At 33.5% G+C, this 21,341-nt stretch overlaps 1 protein-coding gene across 1 annotated transcript in view; it reads left to right on the top strand.

Moving 5' to 3' along the window:
• ADGRV1 (adhesion G protein-coupled receptor V1) overlaps positions 1 to 21,341 on the top strand; it is a 273,887-nt gene that overhangs the window by 50,693 nt on the left and 201,853 nt on the right. Inside the window, exons 26-40 of the mRNA XM_058043225.1 lie at positions 427 to 556; positions 1,969 to 2,049; positions 3,369 to 3,508; positions 3,920 to 4,529; positions 5,447 to 5,662; positions 6,834 to 7,049; positions 7,909 to 8,153; positions 8,349 to 8,530; positions 9,317 to 10,128; positions 11,357 to 11,566; positions 15,880 to 16,010; positions 16,253 to 16,352; positions 17,305 to 17,484; positions 19,060 to 19,223; positions 19,761 to 19,854. Coding sequence (XP_057899208.1) covers positions 427 to 556; positions 1,969 to 2,049; positions 3,369 to 3,508; positions 3,920 to 4,529; positions 5,447 to 5,662; positions 6,834 to 7,049; positions 7,909 to 8,153; positions 8,349 to 8,530; positions 9,317 to 10,128; positions 11,357 to 11,566; positions 15,880 to 16,010; positions 16,253 to 16,352; positions 17,305 to 17,484; positions 19,060 to 19,223; positions 19,761 to 19,854 — 3,511 coding nt within the window. The remainder of the gene's footprint in view (positions 1 to 426; positions 557 to 1,968; positions 2,050 to 3,368; positions 3,509 to 3,919; positions 4,530 to 5,446; positions 5,663 to 6,833; positions 7,050 to 7,908; positions 8,154 to 8,348; positions 8,531 to 9,316; positions 10,129 to 11,356; positions 11,567 to 15,879; positions 16,011 to 16,252; positions 16,353 to 17,304; positions 17,485 to 19,059; positions 19,224 to 19,760; positions 19,855 to 21,341) is intronic.

The raw sequence follows: 21,341 nt of genomic DNA, 5'->3' as shown, positions 1-21,341 counted from the left end.
ATACTATGCAAATATAAAGCTCCTGGGTTTGATTTTGATATCCTTAAGAAAATTGTCAGTGCAGGAAGAATGGATATTTCCTATTGTTTCTGATTATGCCAGACTTTATATGACCATACAAGTGCATATGCAGGTGAAGATAATATTAGTACTTACTAGGACTTGTACATATTCAACAACATAGCTTATAAGTACATTTTCTTCTCTGACTGCAGTTTGTGCAGAAAAATGTAGATAAATGAAGATGTTTATAATTCAGTGAATTTAGATTGCTATTATAACAAAGGCTCAGCAGATCTTTTAAAGTTAAAGTGAAGAAAAGTAGATGTTTTGATAAAAAGAAAAAGAATTGAGGTTTTATTTCTTTTTTCATTTGGATGAGAACACTAAACTTGAACAAAACTGTGAAGATCTATCATGTTTCAGGCTGTTTGGGGCTCAATGGAATTTCAGCCTGGAGAAAGATACAAGTACATTACTGTTAACATCACCGACAATTCTATTCCTGAACTAGAAAAAACTTTTAAAGTAGAGCTGTTGAACCCAGAGGGAGGAGGTAAGGCACATAAATCAACCCACTGATTGTATTTTTGTGATCTTTATTTATCCCTTAAAATCTAACTTTGTGAACTATTTCCATGTTATTTCTAAACACACACCCTCCAGAAAGCGGTGATTCTTTTTCCAAAAAAACTGTCCTTCATATGTTTTGTTGATCACTGCTGTAAACAATCAGATCTCAAAAGTGTATTACTCCCATACATTCAAAAGCAATTGCTGCTTTTTAAATTACATAATTCCATAGTTGAGAGAAGGAAATAAAGCAATGTAAAAAAATTTCTTTTTTCAGTATTAAAGGTTTAACAGCCGAAGGTGTGCTTTTTATCTAAAACTTAAATGAAACTGGAAAAATTGCAATAAACTGGCTTATAGCTTATTCAAATGGACTATAGCCTTAGAAAATTGTGGGTTTTGAGATGCCTGCGGAGTTTAGCTGAGTTGGAGAACTAGCTAGAAGCTAGTGTAAATCTTGCTGTGAGATGTTAGTCTTAGAACTGTTGGCAAGCATGAGTGCTCCTACCATGTAAAATCAGTTTTGCCTTACAGAATTTTTTGATTTACAGAATTTATTTACATTGCAAAAAGTTTTTAAGGGAGATTCCTCCTGGTTGGAGGAAAAGAAGTAATACAAAATATTGAGAGCCATAAAGCGCCTTTTTAACTGATATTTTTCTAAGCAATTCAGAATTGCAAGTGTGATGCCTTCTGGAAAGTTAGATCATATTAACATGAATGTCTGTGCTGCAATGCGGCGTGATGGTGTTATGCTAGAATTCTTTTGATAAAAGTTGGAGCTTTCATGCCTGTGGAATTTTTGGTCAAATAGTTGTTTCAGTTAAGCAAACTTTTCTCTTTCACTTTTTTTGTTTAGAAAACTTACAGCTAACTTTGGTAATTTGCTAGATGCAGATACTTCCTCAGCACAATCTTTTGGAGCTTTCCAACACCACTGCAAGCACAAAACTTAAAATAAAGGCTCCATCAGTTAAGCTGCCGATTTTTTTCAACTTTCTGGCACAAGTTTTTGATTTGTGAGAAAATATTAGAGTAAGAGCATTTCATAGGGTCTAGCGACTTCTTCTCTCTCCTCCCTGCCCCATTTCTAATTTCTCCATTAGGATTGAGAAAGAGGGAACACAGAAAGAAAGGTAAAAAAAAAGATAAAGTTACATATGTTTTTCTTCCTTCTGACTTCCTTTTACGATTCCAGTGCAATAAATTAAACAAGAGGTAGCATATTCAATATTTTTTCTGGCTTTTAGGAGAAATTAATTTTGAAAATTGACACTTTCCTAAAATACACCTCTGTCTTTTTGTGTTATCCAGAAATGTGTAAATTACTTTCTTCTTTCCCTTTATTTATAAATGTATATATGTGTATATATCTGTATGTCTGTCATCTTAAAGTTGCTGAGCTCTTTAGAAATGATGGAAGTGGTAGTGGTGATGGAAACATGGATTTCTTCTTTTCAACTGTCCCTCAACATGGTAAGCTTTTTTGATTAATCCTGTATTTTATTTATAAGTGTAATAGATGTCATAAATTATTATGCTTGATGCAACTTCCTTTATATGCAGTTAGAGATTATTAATTTAGATTTAACTTAAAGTTTTGCCAAAAAAAATTCTTTTCCGTTTTAACTTAGGTGTAATTTCATTAGCAGTCAGTGTTTAATGTAAAGCCGAGTACAACAGGCTCATATATAATCAAAACTATATTGTTGTAAAACGCAATATAGCAATTCAGAATTAAAGCTTATAAAATTATCTTTGTCTGAGCATTGTCAAATTTTCCTGGGAGGAAAAAGCAAAGGTACTTTTAAAATTGAAGGCAATTTTAGAACTATGTTTAATAATATATGATATAATTTACCCTTCATGGCAAAAATACTCTTAAAGAAAAGTAAGTTGTGCTAGATTTTTTCATTAAATAATTTCATCTTTTTCATTTTTCCTCTTTCCTTTCTTCATGTTTCTATTTTTGTCACGATATGGAGAAGACAATGTTAATTAATATTGATAAAAAAATACCAAATGAAGAAATAACATAGAATATATGGGAAAACCCTATGCATATAGGACTTCAAATGAAAACCTGAAAAATGTAAAAATATTATATGAGCACCCAAATGCCAGTAGAGTAATATTTCTTTGGGTTTTTTTTTTTTTTGTTTTGTTTTTTTGTTTGTTTGTTTGGTTGGTTGGTTTTTTGGGGTTTTTTTGTTTCCTTTTTTTCTTTTTTCTTTTCTCTTTTTCTTTTTTTTTTGGACATTGTGTTTCCATTTTACTTGTTTCCAGGAATAGTTTCCTTTAGTGCCAGACTTTTTTTCTCTCTGAGCAGTAAGTTATGTCACCCAATACAATATCTTCAGAAGTAGGATTTACTTGACTTGGTGGGGTTTTATTTGGTCATTTTTTTCTCATTTCAGTTTATGTCAGGATGAGATCTGCATTCATGTTGTCTTTCCTCTTATACTGTGGTTTATACTAGAACTCCTCACTGTCCTAAATACTGCTCCATTTTCATTCATTAAACCTGTAATTTTATTTTCGTTCCCCCCTTAAAATAATACTTTTTTTAATTGCATAGTTCCATAGAAGAACTGAGGGGGCTGCCTTACTGAAGTTCAGTTCCTTTTAGGTACAGGGGATTATCATGTGTTTTAAAAAGAAAAAAACAAAGATAAACAGCACAAATATTTCATACTCTCTTTTGTATTTTTGTAGCTTATTTCTTCAGCTGCTTTCTTTCATGTAAGAAAACATGAGAGATAAAAATAACCCTTTTTGGAACTCTCATTTAACAGCTAGCTTGGGAATTGCATCCCATATCCTCGTGACTATTGAGGCTTCTGATGATGCTCATGGTGTGTTTGAGTTCAGTGCTGAGTCCCTTTCAGTGAATGGAACTGAGCCTGAAGATGAAGATAGCAATGTTGTGCTGCAGGTTAGAAAGCTTTGAGTCTCATATTGCTGCATTGTACTCTTCTGTCTGTTTTTACTGTGTTCTATGATGTTTTTGTCATTGGACTATGGGGTTTAGAACAACTTTGTTGTGAATATTTCTTTTTCCAGTCATGCAGTGTTTGCTAATGTACATTATTCAGCTTGAAACTAAAATAATAATAATATCCAAAAACTTAAAATCTTCTACTTACTTAGAATCAAGGGACTACTGTCTTAAAATAAGTATTGATAATACAAGTTCTCCAGAGGTGACATAATAAAAATGACATGCTTTTAAAACACAGACGTGTTTTAATTCATCATGCTATTGTGTTTGCTTAATTACATTTCACACTTCTATGTTTCTTTCTCATAGAACAAAAATATGCTCATCTTTATATGTTTTTCTTAGGTTGTGAGAAGTCATGGGGCCTTATCTCAGGTGACATTGCATTGGATCATAATCTGCGATCTCAGCAATGACCTGGTCTCTACAGATGGCAATGTAACATTTGATGTTGGCCAAGTGAGAGCAAATATTACATTACAGATTTCTCCTGATGATGTTCCTGAATTGGATGAGATGTTTTCAGTCTTGATCATCAATGTCTCCCTTGGTCGTCTTGGAAATCATACTAATGCGACATTGACTATTTTAGCAAATGATGATCCATATGGAGTCTTCATCTTTTCTGAGCAAAACAGACCAATAAAAATTGAGGAAGAAACAAAAAATGTCTCTCTGACAGTTGTAAGATGCGGTGGTCTCCTTGGTACAGTAATGGTGAAATACAGAACTATTGGTGATGAAGAAAAGTTGCCCTTTCTTCCACCTGATGTTGTCAGAGCAACAGAGGGAAAAGACTATATACCCATTACAGGTTATGTGATTTTTGGAACCAATGAAAGTGAGGCCACAATATCCTTGCCTATTTTGGATGATGATGATCCTGAGAGGTCAGAATCTGTTTTTGTGGAGCTAAGCAGTGTTGTTTTGATCAAGAAAGTTCAGGATCGGCCAAGTAAGTGTCTTACATAAAACCTAAAATTTAACTATGAAGGTTAGTATTTATATAAAACAGGAGAAACTGCAGCAAGACAAATGAACTCCAGTGAACTCCAATGAATGTCTGCCAAACTCTGTATACTTAAGATATCTCTTAGTTACCTGACTTGTGCCTGTTGACTTTTATTTCCTTTGGCACACTATTTTATTGAAGAAGCATGAGTATTTCTTTTTCTGTTTTGCATTTCTTATGGAAAGTATGTCAGGCCAAATACGTTACGATATTTGTTTGTGCACTAATACATGCTTATTTAGCTTTGTTTCAGGAAGTTCAGTAGTAGAAAATAGCTAAGCTAGTTTTTTAAATTAAACTACAAAAAAGTCTTATTAAAAAAAAGTGTCGTGATGCTTTCTTAGTGTTGACAATGTTTACTTAATTTCTCATTCATATAAATTCGGGGCGTTACAGCCTGAGTGTGCTTACAGCCATTTGTGCTTCAGAACTTCTTAGCATGTCTAATTGCTGCCCTTGCTCACAGATTAAGGGGTACCTTCAAATATAATTCCACTTGGAGTAGAAATCTTACTTATATTTCATCATATCAAAAGTAAAACTGAAATTATTGTGAACTGTATTGATCTTATTATTAGTCTTATGGTTAAATAAATAAATAAATTCACAGTACTTCATCTTTTCAAAAAAATTATGGCTTGTATGCTCCAAAGCATAGTAGAATAATGTTCAGATTTTCTGCCAGAACATAATTTAGACAGATGTATTTTGATGTGGCTTGTAGTTATGCTTTGTCCAATTCCAAAAAAGATAATTTTCATGAAAACTAGAGACCGCTAAATTTACATGTGTGCCTATGAACTCCTAGCCATAGTAATCATTTCAGGTATCACTCACTAAGTTTTTTCTTTATATTTCAGTTATAAATTCTCCTCGACTTGGTTTAGTGGGTGAGACAATAGCTCATGTGATTATCGATGCCAATGATGATGCTTTTGGAACACTTCAGCTTTCAGCTTCAGCTGTGCGAGTTGCTGAAAACTATGTTGGACCAATCATTAATGTGACCAGAACTGGGGGAATATTTTCAGATGTTTCTGTGAAATTTAAAGCTATGCCAATAACTGCAACAGCTGGTAAGAAAGCAGAAGAGCAGAACTATGCAGCCTTTGTTAAAGTTGAAACAAGCAAATGTGTAATGAATGATGTGTTGTATAACAAGAATGAAATATAAGGCATTGATTGTGCTTAGCAAATATGAATCTAAGACCTAGGGGAAAGTTTATGCATTATCGCTGGAGAACTTAAAAGTCAAATGAGGGAAGGAATTGGGGTGTTTGTTTACTTTGTTTGTTTATTTAGCAGACCACCACTTAAACACCCCCTTTCCCCCCGCCTCCCAAAATGCTATAGTAGTATATGTAAAAACAATTTAGTCCCATGTATATATTTAAACGTGTATATTTAGTAAGCTTAGTGAAGCTTATTGGAGAAGTGAGAGCTGGGGACTTAGCTGTATAACAAATATGGAAAAATCTATCAAAACCCAAGGAGACTTGTACTTCTGAAAATGGAACATAAACCTCCAGTATAGCAGGGACCAACATCCAGTTGGTCCCTGCTATAGAGAAGGTACATAAAGAAAGGAGAAAAATTATGAAGTCTCTAGGACTACTTAGACAGTGATAAATTGTGTGCACTATATTTCAGCTAGGTCCAAACTGATTAGGTAAATGATACATGATCTGAGAATTTTTAATTTCATTTTTATGTATCAGAGTAAGCTTTCAATTAGTTTCTGAAGCAGAGCTGTGATCTGGTGTATCACAGATGTTCCTCTAGACACTTGAGACAAGTTTGTCTAAAATGAAGTCAACACATAAAAGGTGTGCTTTACTGAAGTCTGCTTTGACAAGGTGCTTCTGTTTCACTTCTATCTCTTGGAAAGCGGGACAGGAATTATAAATCAGATAGTAACATCTTGGCAGTGTGATCTTGTAAACAACAGACAATAATGGACCTTTTCTAACTACCTCTTGGTCTAACAGTTCAGAATCTCTCTCTCTTTTGGTCAGCCAAGTTTTATTTTGATCCAACCACACATCTAAAAGGCAACAGGACATAAATAAATAAATAAACAATTGTTTTGGGTCTAAAGATAAAGGAAAAGACATCATAAAACACAGAGAAATGCATGTGTAAGCAAAGAGAAAATGTGTATTTATGATAATGTTCACCACACTGAACCATTAAGCATTGATATTATCTGTGTTTTATTATTTTGGATTTTTTCATCTACAAATCTAGGTGAGGACTACAGTGTAGCTTCATCAGATGTTGTCTTACTAGAAGGGGAAACAAGTAAAGCTGTGCCAATTTATATAATTAATGATATCAATCCTGAGCTTGAGGAGTCATTTTATGTTCAGCTGCTGAACCAAACAACAGGAGGAGCCTTGCTTGGATCTTTGACGAGGGCAATCATAACTATTGAGGCTTCTGATGACCCATTTGGATCCTTTGGTAAAGGAGTACATATTTTCTTTCTTCCATTAACATTTTTTTTTCTGTGCATTTGTGGGGGAGCTGCAACTTGGCAGCTGAATAAAAACATTCAGAAGTTGAAACGTCGGTATAGAGAGTAAAGGAAAAGATAAGATGAACTGAATTACAACATGTAATAAAAGGAGTAATGGGGCTTTATTATAACAGAAGCATTGAGCCTCTTGGAGGCTCTGATTGTTGGCACCAAGCAGTAAACAAGAGGCAATAGGCAGAAACTGATGTCCGGGAAGTTCACCTGAACATGAGGCAGACCTTCTTTACTGCAAAGGTGATGGTGCACTAGAATAGGTTGCCCAGAGAGTGGAAACATCTAAGAAATGTCTGGACACATTCCTGTGCCGTGTGCTCTGGGATGACCCTGCTTGAGCAGGGAGCCTGAATTGGATGATCTACAGTGGTCCCTTCCACCATGACCCATTCTGCAATTCTAAAAAACAGCAATTTCTACTTAACGTATTCCATGTTAAATAGTTATAGTTTATTTCTTTAATAAGTGACATGGAATCTGGTAAAGAGTTTCTTTGCTGGGAACAATTATGAAGTTATATTCTAAGACCTTAGAAATAGTTCATGTTTAGCCTCAAACTATAGGTGTGTTGGAATAGACTTTTTGGATGAGGGCTTAATTTTCATGCTAATTTACTGTGCAGATGAAAACATAAGTATTGAAAGTCTGCTTTTAGGTTTAAACATGATTAAGGGGGGTTTACCTGTGCAAATAAATGCAAGCAAGTAAAATAAAACTCTGTACTTCAGAAACGGATATATTTACTTTCAATTTTTTTGTTAATGTACATCTCCCTATGGTGCATGTCAGTTTTTCAGAATACCCAATTCACTGTGGAAGAGCCTGAATTTGGATCAGTAAGCATAAATCTGCCAATAATCCGCAATGCTGGGACACTGGGTAACGTTACTGTTCAGTGGGCTGCTACCATTAATGGGCATCCTGCTGATGATGACTTGCGAGTTGCCATGGGTAATGTTACTTTTGCCCCTGGGGAAGCCATTCAGATGTTGCTGTTGGAAATCCTGGCTGATGATGTTCCAGAAGTAGAAGAAGTAAGTAGAGCAGTTATGTCTCTCTTGAACAGTATCAGAGTTTTAACTTGTGTAAGAAAAGTGTGCAGATCAAAGCAGGAAATGTTATGTCAGAAAACTGCAACAAGTTCAGATTTTATTTTGCTTGTGATTATTTTTAGAAATGGCAAAAATTATCTAGCTGCACTATTTTTTCTTCTTCTTTTTCTTTTTGAGATCATCCATATTGAATTAATTCAGGCCTCCAATGGTGGTGCTATCGGATTAGATGCTGTGGCAAATGTTGTTATACCTGCCAATGATAATCCTTATGGCACAGTTTTCTTTCATCAATCCTCATATCGAATTCAGGAGCCACTAGAAAGAAATTTACTTGCTAATATATCAGTCAGGAGAAGGTCTGTATAATGTTGGCTGATTTTGAATCTCTTTTTTTTGTTGTTGTTGTTTTGGTTTGGTTTGTTTTCTGTTGAGTATTTTTCTGCAATAATTTTAAATGTCACACCCTTGTATAGGTATTTGCATCAATTTCTTGTTCTGCCAGTTTTTATTTCAGATACATTGATTTTGAACTAGATGTCTGCTTGTTAGAAATGTATATAAAGTACAAATGTAATAAATGTGTAGTGTAAACCCAGTGTACACTATGTACTTGAAGTTTTATTTTGCCTGTTAAATTGACAAACTATTTAAATCTGCAAACCAGTCTGTTCCTGTGATTTTAACTGGGGGACAAAATGGATCAAATATTGTGTGATGGAAGACAAAATGAAAAGCAGAACAGGTTTTTCATGTGAACATGGTATCCTGAGGACACCTCAGAGGAATGATAACAATGCTAGACAACAAAGGCTTTTTCTTCCCTGACAGTCCTAGGAAGACTAAGTTAACTCCAGAAACAAATGTTTGCGAACATGCATGCTTAATAGACTGCTACCCAAACTATAAACACTATAACTTGCTCTCCAAAAAACCAACTACTCAGTTGGTAGTACTAGCTTCAAGGGAAGTCACTGAATTGGTACTGCTAACTTCAAGGGAAGATTTAATTAGCTATTTGTAACTTTTCAGCAATTCAGAAGTCATTAGTTGATTTTGTTAATTTTATTCTTAACCCGGTAACATACAGAATATTAGACATGCTTCACCAGCTAACATAATATTTTTATTTTAATGTCTTTTAGTGGGGGAAGGTTTGGTCAACTGCAAATATTTTACAGCACTTCTGAGACTGACATTGTAGCTCTTGCCATTGAGCAAGGTGAGGATATACTGGCCTATTACAACTCTCCTGTACAAGGAATTCCTGACCAGCCATCCAAGATGAGAGTGAATGTGTCAGCAGCAAGTGACCCACTGTATGCCTGTGCAACTCAGTGCCTAAAAGAACAAGCATGTTCAGCCTTTACATTTTCCAGTGCCTCTGAGATTCCTCTCTGCCTCTGGCTGACAACAGAGATCGAGCCATTAACTAACATGTCAGGATTTTGGACCTACAAGAAAAACATCAGCAGTACATCCATTCTGTTTAGCACACAAGCCATTGCTGGTAGTGATTACGAATCTATCACAGGACAGTGGGCCATCATGCAGGAAGGGGAAGAGTTTGCAAATCTCACAGTTACCATATTTCCTGACAACCTGCCAGAACTGGATGAAAAATTCACTGTATGCCTGTTGAAAGTTGAACTATTTAACATCTCAGCCAGCTTAAAAAATCAACCAACTATTGGACAGCCAAATACTTCCACAGTTATTATAATGATGAATGGGGATGCCTTTGGAGTATTTAAGATCTATAGTGTAAGTCCCAATGCAACAGAAAAAGGTCTGTATGTTGAAGTAGAAGAAGGTCCTCAGGCCAGCGTGCAGCTTATGATAGACAGGACAGAAGGCAGCCTGGGACAGGTGGCAGTGGAATGGCGTGTTGTTGGTGGAACTGCTACCCCAAACTTGGATTTTGTGGGTGTTGGTGAGATTCTGGTGTTTGCTGAAGGTAAGGCTAGGTTTAGCATTAACTTCTCTTGTCCAAAACTAAAGAAAACACTACACAAACACACAAAGACCACAAAAATGAAAAAAAAAGGATGAAAAGTATAATATTAAAGTATTTTTTAAAGAAATATTGCAGTGTGTATTATAAAGATAACATTTTTACTAAATAAATAAGGAATAATGTTGCTGAAAGAGGTGTTGTATCAAAAATAATGAAAATGAGAATCAGGCCTAAGTGATCTTTTGTTCTTATCTTCTCAATACAATACTATTTTTTAATGATATATCTTTTTAGCTTCTGAGATTGTATTGATTTCGTAACATAACAGTATAGTTAAAAACCTGCAAATAAGAAACGTCTATGTCAGGCATTATTTAAGCACTGTGCAACATGACGGATGTATTTTTGATTTTCAAAGTCTGAGATAACTGAGGAATTGTTTTGAAAACAAATTATGGGAGTGTAGTAAAGATTCGAGTGTTCATTTAGTTTGCTAAATAATCTGAACTTAAATGAAGGGTTGCCAGGAGTGATTTGGAAACTGACATGTAATTATGTTAGTGTTTGTAAGTTTACTAAATCTATTTTCAAAATATTTTGAAAGGCAATATAACAAAAAATATATGTATGGGGTAAACTGATAATTAGTACAGGTTAGGCACATACAATGACCAATAGGATTCTGTTGCAAATTGTAATGTATTATAGAGACTGTTAATTGATTGTGTTTGCTGCTTACATTGTCATTCTTCTGTATTCCAGAAGACATATAACTTATACAGTGACAGGCCACTTTAATGCATTTCCTGGTCCAGTAAATATATAGTCAAATTTCATGTACATATGTCTGTATGTGACATCAGAAAAATGTTTTCACTTGGTAATTTTTTTTACAAGAATTATATTCCCCTTTTCTAATTAAAATTTGAAAGCCAGAGAACTTATAAAGCAAATAAGAATTCTAGGCATTCAGAAATTATGCGAAATTGTTAATTTCTACAGAGTATATTTATTATTTTTAAATTATATTGTCTAGCGTACCATTTCATTAGTAATTGAATAAATTTTCATAACGACATTCACTAACTTCTAGACAGGTAAATAAGTAAAGATTCTTCATGTCTTTTTTTATATTAGTTAAGTATTTACTACTAGAGTAGATGATTGCATCTTTTTAAGGTGATTTTCATGTGAACATATAAGTATGTATATGTTCTTCTATTTTTAGGTGAAACAAAAAAGATGGTCACAGTGACCATTTTAGATGATCCAGAGCCAGAGGACAATGAAAGCATCATAATCAGCTTGGTGCATACTGAAGGAGGGAGTAGGATTCTGCCCAGTTTCGACACTGTCACAGTGGTTATCCTGGCAAGTGACAATGTGGCAGGAATCATTGGCTTCCAGACAGCTGGAAGGTCCGTTATTGGTCATGAAGGTGGGTTCTGTGTGTTGACCACAATCATTTTGATTAACATCAGCTTCCATTTCTGTGCTTTCTGTTGGTAACCATTATGTGATTGTATCACTGTTCAGAGAATGCCAGCAAACAGAGAATAACCCCATACTCAGCACACAGTTCTTTGCATTTTTAATTCTTGCAAACATAGATAGTACTTAAATGAAGTCTATGGAAAAGATGAATAGACTATTTCCAAACCTGTATTTCACCATTTGTTCTTTCCCTTCCTTTCTCTGAAGATTATGCCTTGCTTCTATTGGCATTGCATTTCTAACTCCTTTTAGCATTTCTCATTCATTTATACCATCTTCCAGAACTATATATAAACCCCCTTATACAGAACAATTGCTAATCTTAAGCAAATGTTATCTACCACTGACTTAAAATTAGCTTTTAATTATCTAGAAAATATTCCCACAGAAATAAAATAGGAAAAAAATCTTCCATCTTTCTAAAGTTTCTCTTTGTATTTTTTATAGCGGCTCATTTTAGGAGTGCAAAAATTTTGATGTCACCACTCAGTCATGACTTTTGACACTGATAATAGTTGCATATCTAGTGTCTATCAGTGTTTTAAGAGAACATGTTTCATGTTTTACCTAGAGTTGGTAAAGTTCTGCATAGGACAGTAATAATAATAATGGTGACCGCTCTTGTTATCCCTTGCTGGCATATCAGTGTATTGCAATCTCAAATTTTTATGATGTGTAAACTGATGGGTAGAGAAAACTAACGGAAATTTGATGTCCAAGAATGTATGCACTGAATTTTTTGTTGGAAAAAATAGTCTATCTCAAAAGGACATGGTCTGTTTCTTTCCTGTAATGAAAGGACACCATAAGCTTTTGGGTTTTGCATAGAGTTTGTGTTAATTCTATTGTGCCCAGTTTCCAACCTTTATTATTCCACATTAGTGGTTCTGATCTGCCTGACAAGCCAGCTGCATTCTTGCAGTCTAAGAACAGCCCAGGGAATTAATTCAAACCATCTCATTCCCCAAGGTTATGAAAATGTTATACACTTTCCACAGGTCTGGAGCTGAAATACTGTGCTATGTATAGTATGTATATAGTGCTATAACTGATCACAATTCCTTTAGCTTGTGAAAAACAATGCGTTGCAGTGCATTATAGCAAGAAAAAGCAGCCAAACTAGTTCACTTTGATTAAAAAAAACGGAATGAGCTAAGGCCTTCATGTGATTTCAGTGTTTTTACTTCATTTTCATTATCAAGTTTTTTCTTATGAAGACAAACATCAAGCATAAATCAAAATAGTGTTATCTTTTATATTTATTATATTATTGAACAGTTTCTGTTAAGCAACTCAGTCTTTTTTTCAAGCTGTTCATATTATTTATCCCTGTGGGGAGGAAAGTTTTGAAAAACTGAAGATTGGTGAGGAAAGAAAAATAAATTCATTTTAGAATTGTTTTTACTTAAAGACCAACACTAGAGATGGGAGATGTTAGAAAATACACAGTGTGAGAAAATTCAAGTATTTGTGTTCACTCTGGATTGTTGGCTGTCAACCGAAAAGAAATGGATTTTTCTCACAGGAGATAACAGAATGTTATTAAAGTCTTAAAAGCCTTTCCTGTAGACTTGGACCTCCCTGTAAGCAGGAAAGGGAGTTGAGAGGGATAGTGAACCACGGCCTGGTGAGGGATTTGTGCATTGTCAGGCCTTTTGATATGTAACACAGTGCTCAGGCCTGGGCACTTTTTTGCCCTGCTAATATGGAATAAGTTTAGCAGTGTTGGTGTCTCTGTTTTGAAAGTTATGTAATGGAATAAATCTTTTCTTCGCACTTCAGTGGTGGATCATGGCTGTCTTGGTGTTACCTGCATATATTCAGTTCACACAATCACCATATTGAGGGCAGCAGCATTTAAGTACAGGCAGAACAGGCAACAGTTGTATGGCTGTGACTCAGTTGGGTGAAAACACACTGCAGTTGCTTAAAATAAGGAGCAAGAGGAGAGTTCATTAGATCCTCTTCTCTTTGATAAATTTAGGAAAAATTTAAAATGGTGAAATGTTAAAAAAAACCCAAACCATAAGAAAAAATAGGGAAATTAACCTAATAATACTTTCAATCATGAGAGATCAATTTGTGCTTATGTTAGTATTTCTAACTGGATAGGAATAACAAAGATTTTGGTAAAGCTGGCTGAGCTTTACATGAGTCAGTAGCCGAGTACTGGAGAGTCTTTAATTGAGACAAATTGTACTTCAGGTTTCTTCTTGATGCTTGGATTACAGTGTATCAGGGTTCTGTGCCTTGAAGTATTTTACAGTCTTCAGTGAAAACTTGTTGTATTACATAATGTTGCACTGAAATGACCTTTGTATATATCTATGTATATGTATATGTGCATGTATATGTATATACATATGTATATGTATATGTATATGTATGATATATATGTTCTGTGATGATACTAAAGTAATTATTTTCTGTCAAATATTTATTTGTATGTAATGAATGTGCAAAATTTTCAAGTAGGATAAACAGATTTCAGAGCAGTGTTAAATGATATGAAAAATTAGCCTTAGGGGAACTGGTAAATTGTCAGTCTCAGATATCTGACTGTAGAAGCAGAATTCTTGTGATGTCAATAAATTTTGAATTCCTTTGTTCTCTTAGAACTAGTGTTAAACAACTTAAAACAAGGCTTAAATGAAGTTTGAAATAATGAGACTGATAACATACTAATGCTGTATATTGGAAAATTGGTGTATAGAATTTTTGTTTTACTTCTTTGCAATTTCATTTTTCAGTTTCTTAAGGTCTTTTGAAGTTTGTTGTTCATGTCTATCTCATTCATAGCCAATGTATTGGCATCTCTCAAATATTTCCTTACCAAACAGTGAACATGTCCAGAAAGTGATCGATATTTTTCTGCCTGTTTTAGATATACAATACTATCCTGCAGTATAATAATTTGGTGTTCTTTGACCTACACGGTCAGTGAGAGTAGCTGTGCTGCTCGATGTATGCCATGGACTGAGAACACAACCTAACACCACATCTTCTCTTTCCCTTTCACAGATGTATCTCAATGATTCTCAATAGGGTAGCTTTTAAGTGTGTACATAACACAAACTAAAAGATGGAATTATTCCTAGTTCTGCAACAGCAAAAAAAATTGGTATCAATTTATACCAATACTAAGAAAACAATTTTCAGTCAATTGAGGATGGACCTAATCTTGCATGATTATTTCCAAGCTCCTCAATACTGCATGTCCTTGAAAACGAATTCCACACTTATATACTGGCAAACTTCCATTCTGTGAACTGGGAAAATGATGTTGTTATACAGATGCAATGGACTTATGTATTATAAATAAAAGTCTCTCCTGTAATGGAGATATATTGCATAATTTTCATAATGTTACCTGCTGATCAATTTCGTATTAATATAATATGTGATTTTGCATGCACATATTTAAAATATTTCATTAATGCCAAATAGTTATTTTGTATAAATGTATATAGATGTTTCATACTTTATAATAATATAAATTTTCTTAATTTTTCAAAAATTTTTAAAGAGTTCACTCTTCAAAAGTCAAAAGTGATCATTTGATTAAATATTATAAATGTGTAAAAAATACGATAATTACTTCCTAGAGATGCTTGTTTTCATTTGATACTTATTATCTCTGAAATGATAATAAATTATTAAAATAATCTTTTAAATTATGTTTTGATTCTAAATACTGTCCTTTTAAAATTATAAATTGGGTTTTTTTCTGGATGTTTTCTAACGTCCAGAAACTGGTAACATTTGCAAATTCTAACTCACATAAATGGAACTTCCGGGTAACTGCAAGCATTTTTACACATGCATTATTTGAAGTCACAAGACACTGCAGATTTTAGGAACATGTCTATTCCTTGCCACTTAGCTGCTGTAGAAAACTGTGTTAAAGCTTGTTTAGGGTATTTATTCTGTGTATAGTTCACACTCAGATACTGCTCTTCTATTGTCCATGTTTTGATAGCAGTTATGCATATGTACCAGGTTTCTTTATATTTTGATAGATCTTTTTGAGAATGAACTAAATTCATAAAAACCCATGAGGAAAGAGTTCAGATTTGTGAGGGTTTTGTTTCAATAAAAAAAAAATTAGTACATAACTACTGGGAAGCTCACTATTAAAAATATTAAGGTTTTACATAAAAAAACCTTTAACTGTGATTAATTTTTCTGTTTTCATTTTAATAGTTGAATTGTAGAAGAAGAAATCCCAAAATATTGCATTTTGTCATTTGTTCCTAGGAGAACAACTGCAATTCCATGTTGTAAGAACTGCCCCAGGACTGGGAAATGTTACTGTTGAGTGGAAGATAGTTGGACATAACATAGAACAAAATTTTGAATACTATTCTGGAATTCTCTTTTTTCCTGAGGTGAGTCCTTAAGAAAATCTAATGGCTACAAGAGAATATTGTAATTTGAAGTGAGCTGACAAAACAAATATGCTTTTAAAGCAGTCTTCCTTGTTTTGATATGATTAAACAGCAGGGAGTTTATACTTTTCAGTATTCACCTTGGCATTTCTTAAAGATATTGCTCAAAATACATATGATGGAGTGATATTACTTTTACTCTGTACACTAATGACTAATCAGTTTATCAATAACATTTATAGGGAATATTGAATACAACATTATATGTCCGCTTGCTGGATGACCGTATTCCAGAAGAAAAAGAGGAGTACCGGATCATCCTGTACAACATCAAAACAGAAGGTAATGCAGAACTACAGACTGCTATATCTGCTGTATCTAAAATTGCCATTTAGTAGTGTAATAACTTTGTGTTTATTAAACCATTTTGGAAGTGTAGGACTATGAATATTGAAAATGTTGCAAACTATGCAAAATTTGTTCACGTTTTATTGGAACAGGCTTGATGCTCCTGTGTATTAATGTATACATATGCTACAGATGTCATAAAATAAATGGATATTTTTAATCTTTTTAAACAATCTTCAAGCTGTCTCTCTGATCTGTCTCTGAATTAGAGGAGGTCAGAATATTTTACTCTTTCATTGAAATTATAATGAGAAAAGAAGCACGAAACCACATCCCTTCTGAAATATCCTTTGTTAAACTGGAATTAGTGTCTAAACACCAAACTAACTTGACATGGGTGGTGTTGGTGATAGGTGCCTTGCTAACTTACCTTAATATTTTGTTTACTCCTGTAATCCTTCAGTATAAGTATAAATTCATACAGTTATTCATCATGGCAATACTTATAGTAATTTCTTGATAGAATGATTTAGAAATTGAATATAATTTTAACTTAGTAAATGAATTATGATGGAATTTAGGAATTATAATGAATTCCTAAAGAAATTTTTCTCTTTCTTTTTACAACAGAAGTAGTTTATTGAAGTCTACTGTTTCTTCAGATTTCTCATTTCTTAATACAGTCTTGAACTCTATACTTTTTATGTATACAATTTTTTATTGTGATTGAATGTTCCTGTGCTTGTTAAAGAATGCAATTACATATAAGAATTAAGAATTCAATTACATTCCACACAATCCGTAAAATCCATTGAGTATATAATGTGTTTGGTTTGATTTCATTTGCAGTGTTACTGACTATCATTTGTACATAAAAATAGCAGTAACATAAGATAAAACTTATTTACCTAATGCAATTAACTGTAGTCCATTGATTCTTTTGCAGGTGTTTCTCCTTCTGGTGCTGCTGTTTTGGATAGTCAAGGATATGAAGCTGTTCTGACAGTAGAAGCTAGTGATGAACCACATGGAGTACTAAATTTTGCTTCTCCATCCAGGGTAGTTTTACTTCCAGAGGAAAACAAAACAGTTCAACTTTTTATTAACAGAGAATTTGGATCTCTAGGTTTGTATAACATCTCCAAGAGAAATTATATTTCCTTTTCAAAATCATTAGACAAATGAAAGTCATGACAGAGAGGGTGGAAATTCTGGAAAACCTTGGATACAACTGTGTTTTCAGAACTTCTGGGGTCTTTACTGCAGGCTTGAAAACTAAGTTTTAGTTAAAACTGAAGCCATAAACTTTAATTCCACAACAAGGGAAGTCTGGGACACATGGTATAGCTAGCTGGCTGTTAGGGTTGTACTTTTATGTCCAGCAAATCTGTCTTGAATTGTCTTTCCAGAAGAAATAAAAAAAAAACGTGAGAAAAGGAGCTTGTATGAATTATCATTCCCACATATTGCATAATTTTAATAATGTTACCTGCTGATCAATTTCCCCTCTATAAACTTCCAGAATCTGACAGTTTAGGAATATCTCATGGAAAAAGTTGCACTGATGCCTCTAAATTCAGTTTATGCCTCTCCTAAGAATTCTGTATTTCTTTTTAATTCAATTTTCCTTTTAAAATCAAATCAAATAGTACTAACTTCAATAATGTAATGTGTGCCTAAATATTTTTTGTGGGTTTTTTTTACTGAGTACTTTGACTTGCATTGAGAGATAGCATACATAATGATTTTCTATTCACATTTTTAGGCTATATTTAGACCTTTGTTAAAATCTCTCTTATTTTTGTTTTCTTTGTTTGGAGGTGAAGTGATCAATTGAAACAAACAATCAAGATCTGGGCACACTACAGATTTGCAGAGGAATTTAAATATAATTTCTTTTTTTCCCATTTCTTTTTTAATGTCAATCAGTATGTAAATTACCTTTCAGATGCTACTTAGGAAAATATTAATAAATTCTAAGTTTCCATTGTAAATGTAAAATCTCTCAATTGAACTCCATATTTATTTATTAAAATAAAGGTTCTTTTATATCTTATGTTTTATTTCATACAGACTAACTTTGAATTTCATTTGACATTTTATCTCCAGGATCACTCTCTTTAAATTTGCAACTTGACTTACTGTGGCAGATTTGTGAGATGTGGCTTTGTAATAATAATAAAAAAAAAAAGTCTAGCTTTCCCTCTAGTATAATTAATCAAGGTGTCCTGTAATTTTTATTCTCTATAAATATCTATGTCAGTCTATTTGGGAAGGAAACTAAATTTAGAACTCTTTAGAGCCTTTCTTAGACATCAGTCGTTCCTGAAACACTCTACTTCCCTTGACACCAAACCTGGTATAAATAATACATTAGATGTCCCAGGTATGTAATGTAATATTTGCAGTTCCCAGCACCTCAAATAGATGAATGCATTGGGTCCTAATGCTTTCTGAGTCCTGTAATATTGGACAAATTATTAAAGGCTGGACTGAAAGAAATAAGTCCCATTGGTGTTTTAATCCTCTGGTTTGTAGTTAGGCTTTCCATTTCTTCAATGAGCATTTGGTCTATTTTCTTTGTCTATTCTAGTGAACATTTCATAAGAATTGAAAAAAAGTGGGGTTTTTTTGTTTGTTTTTTTTTTTGTTTTTTTTTTTTTTTTTTTTTTTTTTTTTTTTTTTGTCACATTTTAAACAGGTGCTGTCAATGTTACATATGCCACAGTTCCAGGATTGGTCTCCTTAAGTAATCAGACAGAGGGGACCTTGGCCGAACCAGGAGCTGATTATGTAGCTGTTTCTGACTCAGTGATTTTGAAAGAAGGAGAAACATCAGCTGCCATAAATGTTACTATTCTAGAGGTAAATTCTATATAATTTCACTCTATACTTATTGGTATGACAATTGAAAAAGAATATTGTGGAACGTGAATCTTTTATGCTGTATTATTTGAAGCTATTGATTTTATGGTGATTTAGAAAAACTGCTTTGTTTTTTAATAATAAAATCACAGAAGGACAAATAATAACAGAAGACTGCTATTTATAGTTAAGTGAAATTTCACTCTCTCATAATGACTTTATTTTCTAATATTCAGATCAGTGTCATTCACTGCTTGCTTCTGGCTCTTATTTTATCAGTAGTTGCCATGTGTGCCTGCAGAATTGAGCAGAAATCTGTTCTCATCTAGTTCAGAGTCACTGCAGTATTTTCCATTAAATGTAATGTTTTACTTTATAATTTACATTTTATGTAAAAATGTCCAGGAAATTGGAAACATAAATTAATTCTAATGTTGCTATAAGGTTAGAGACTTGTAGTGTGTTATTTTTTGACAAATTCTGTGATTGTTTCTTAAAGAAAATGAAAAGAGAATATACTGGATTTGTGTTTTGTAGGATGATGTACCAGAAGTACAAGAATTCTTCTTGGTTAATTTAACTTCAGTGGAACTTATCATGAACCATTCAACTTCCTCCCCTCCCAGGCTGGGTAAAACAACTTACAAACCATTATGATTATTTTTATTTTCATATCTGTTGAATGCACATTATATTACTCTGGCATATCATTATTCCACTTGCCACTTCCCAAATAAGCCAAAATGAGACAAGGTATTCTGCAAGAAACATTGTAGAACATCAAGCATAGTCATTATGACACTATTTTTTAAAGCCCTGTAAAAATTATAAGACAATTTTCACAGATGAGTTATTTAGTAATTACCAGTTGGAGAATACAGTTATCTCAAAAGTTGTGTTGGCAATGTGTTAATGTGATTTTAATTTCTGTAAATGACAGAAACAAATATGTACAAAGAATTCCTTCAAGTTCCTTTGCTCACTCTTTCAAAAGTATCTTTTTATTACTTTTTATCAGATTTGTTTGTAGGAGTCATGATCTACTGTGTTCCTACTCTTCCACAGAACTTCATTTATTGCTTGCTTATTGAGTTCCTCATTCTGCTGCCTAATTCAGTAGCACAGCTGCCATTGGCTTTAAAGACAGTTGGGTTATCCTGTGACACCAGTGATTAATTGTGCTGATTATTTCTTACATCATCTATGACTCTTTTTCCCTTTCTTTGCATGCGTATTGAAGTGACAGAATTAATTCGTTACAGACTGAAAGGTAACTTGCAAGACTGATTGCTGCTGTATAGACTGAGCTCTGATTAGTTGAGTCTAAAATTTAAAACACAGAAAGAGTAACATTGAAGTCTGAAGGATTTCCTGATTTAAATTGCTCTGAACGACACATAATCTTACCTTCTGCCGTAAGTGGTTAGCAGTCTGAGTATGACCATTTGACTCTGATGTACTTAGGATGATCAGATAATAGTTTTAATCCATGAGGCAAAATTTTGTCCTCATTATAAAATGTCACAATTAATTCTGTTATCAGACTATTTTCTAATCTTGTTTTTCCTTTTTGTGTATTTTCTTTGTTATGATTGAGAATTCAAGTCCTTGTTGATGCAGTGCATTTGTTTAGGATTTAGCAATCCGGTTCTCCATAATAATTTTAAATTACTAAACCTTTAATATAATTCTAGGTGTCTAATATAAAAAGTGATGGGTGTGCTGCACATGGTACTGATATGCAGTTAATCGTACCAATCTGAAATATATCATAAATGCTGTCTCTGTCTTAGCCATGTGCATGCAATATGTGCTGTAGGTCTGGGATGTCTGTGACATATAGTTAAACGCAGGGAACTTAAGTGACCTTTATTTCTGATCTGAGACTTTCTGGGTATGGAGCAGAAGCAGGAAACATAAAGGACAATTCTGTTTTCTTCATGCTGCTCTAACTCCATCCCATCATCTAGAACAGGTGGAAGAAAAGGCCCGACTCTAATACAAAAGTGCAAGGAATTAAGAAAAGGGAAAATGTTCAAAACTTGAAAATGATGAAAAAAAATAAATACACTTAATAGATAGGAGCAAGAATTAAGATAGGGTAAAATGGCAGGAGGT

The sequence above is a fragment of the Melospiza georgiana genome, chromosome Z, assembly GCF_028018845.1.
Source record: "Melospiza georgiana isolate bMelGeo1 chromosome Z, bMelGeo1.pri, whole genome shotgun sequence".
Lineage (NCBI taxonomy): Eukaryota > Metazoa > Chordata > Aves > Passeriformes > Passerellidae > Melospiza > Melospiza georgiana.
Note: the sequence above shows the minus strand (reverse complement) of the source record. Positions and strands in the feature narration are given on the sequence as shown.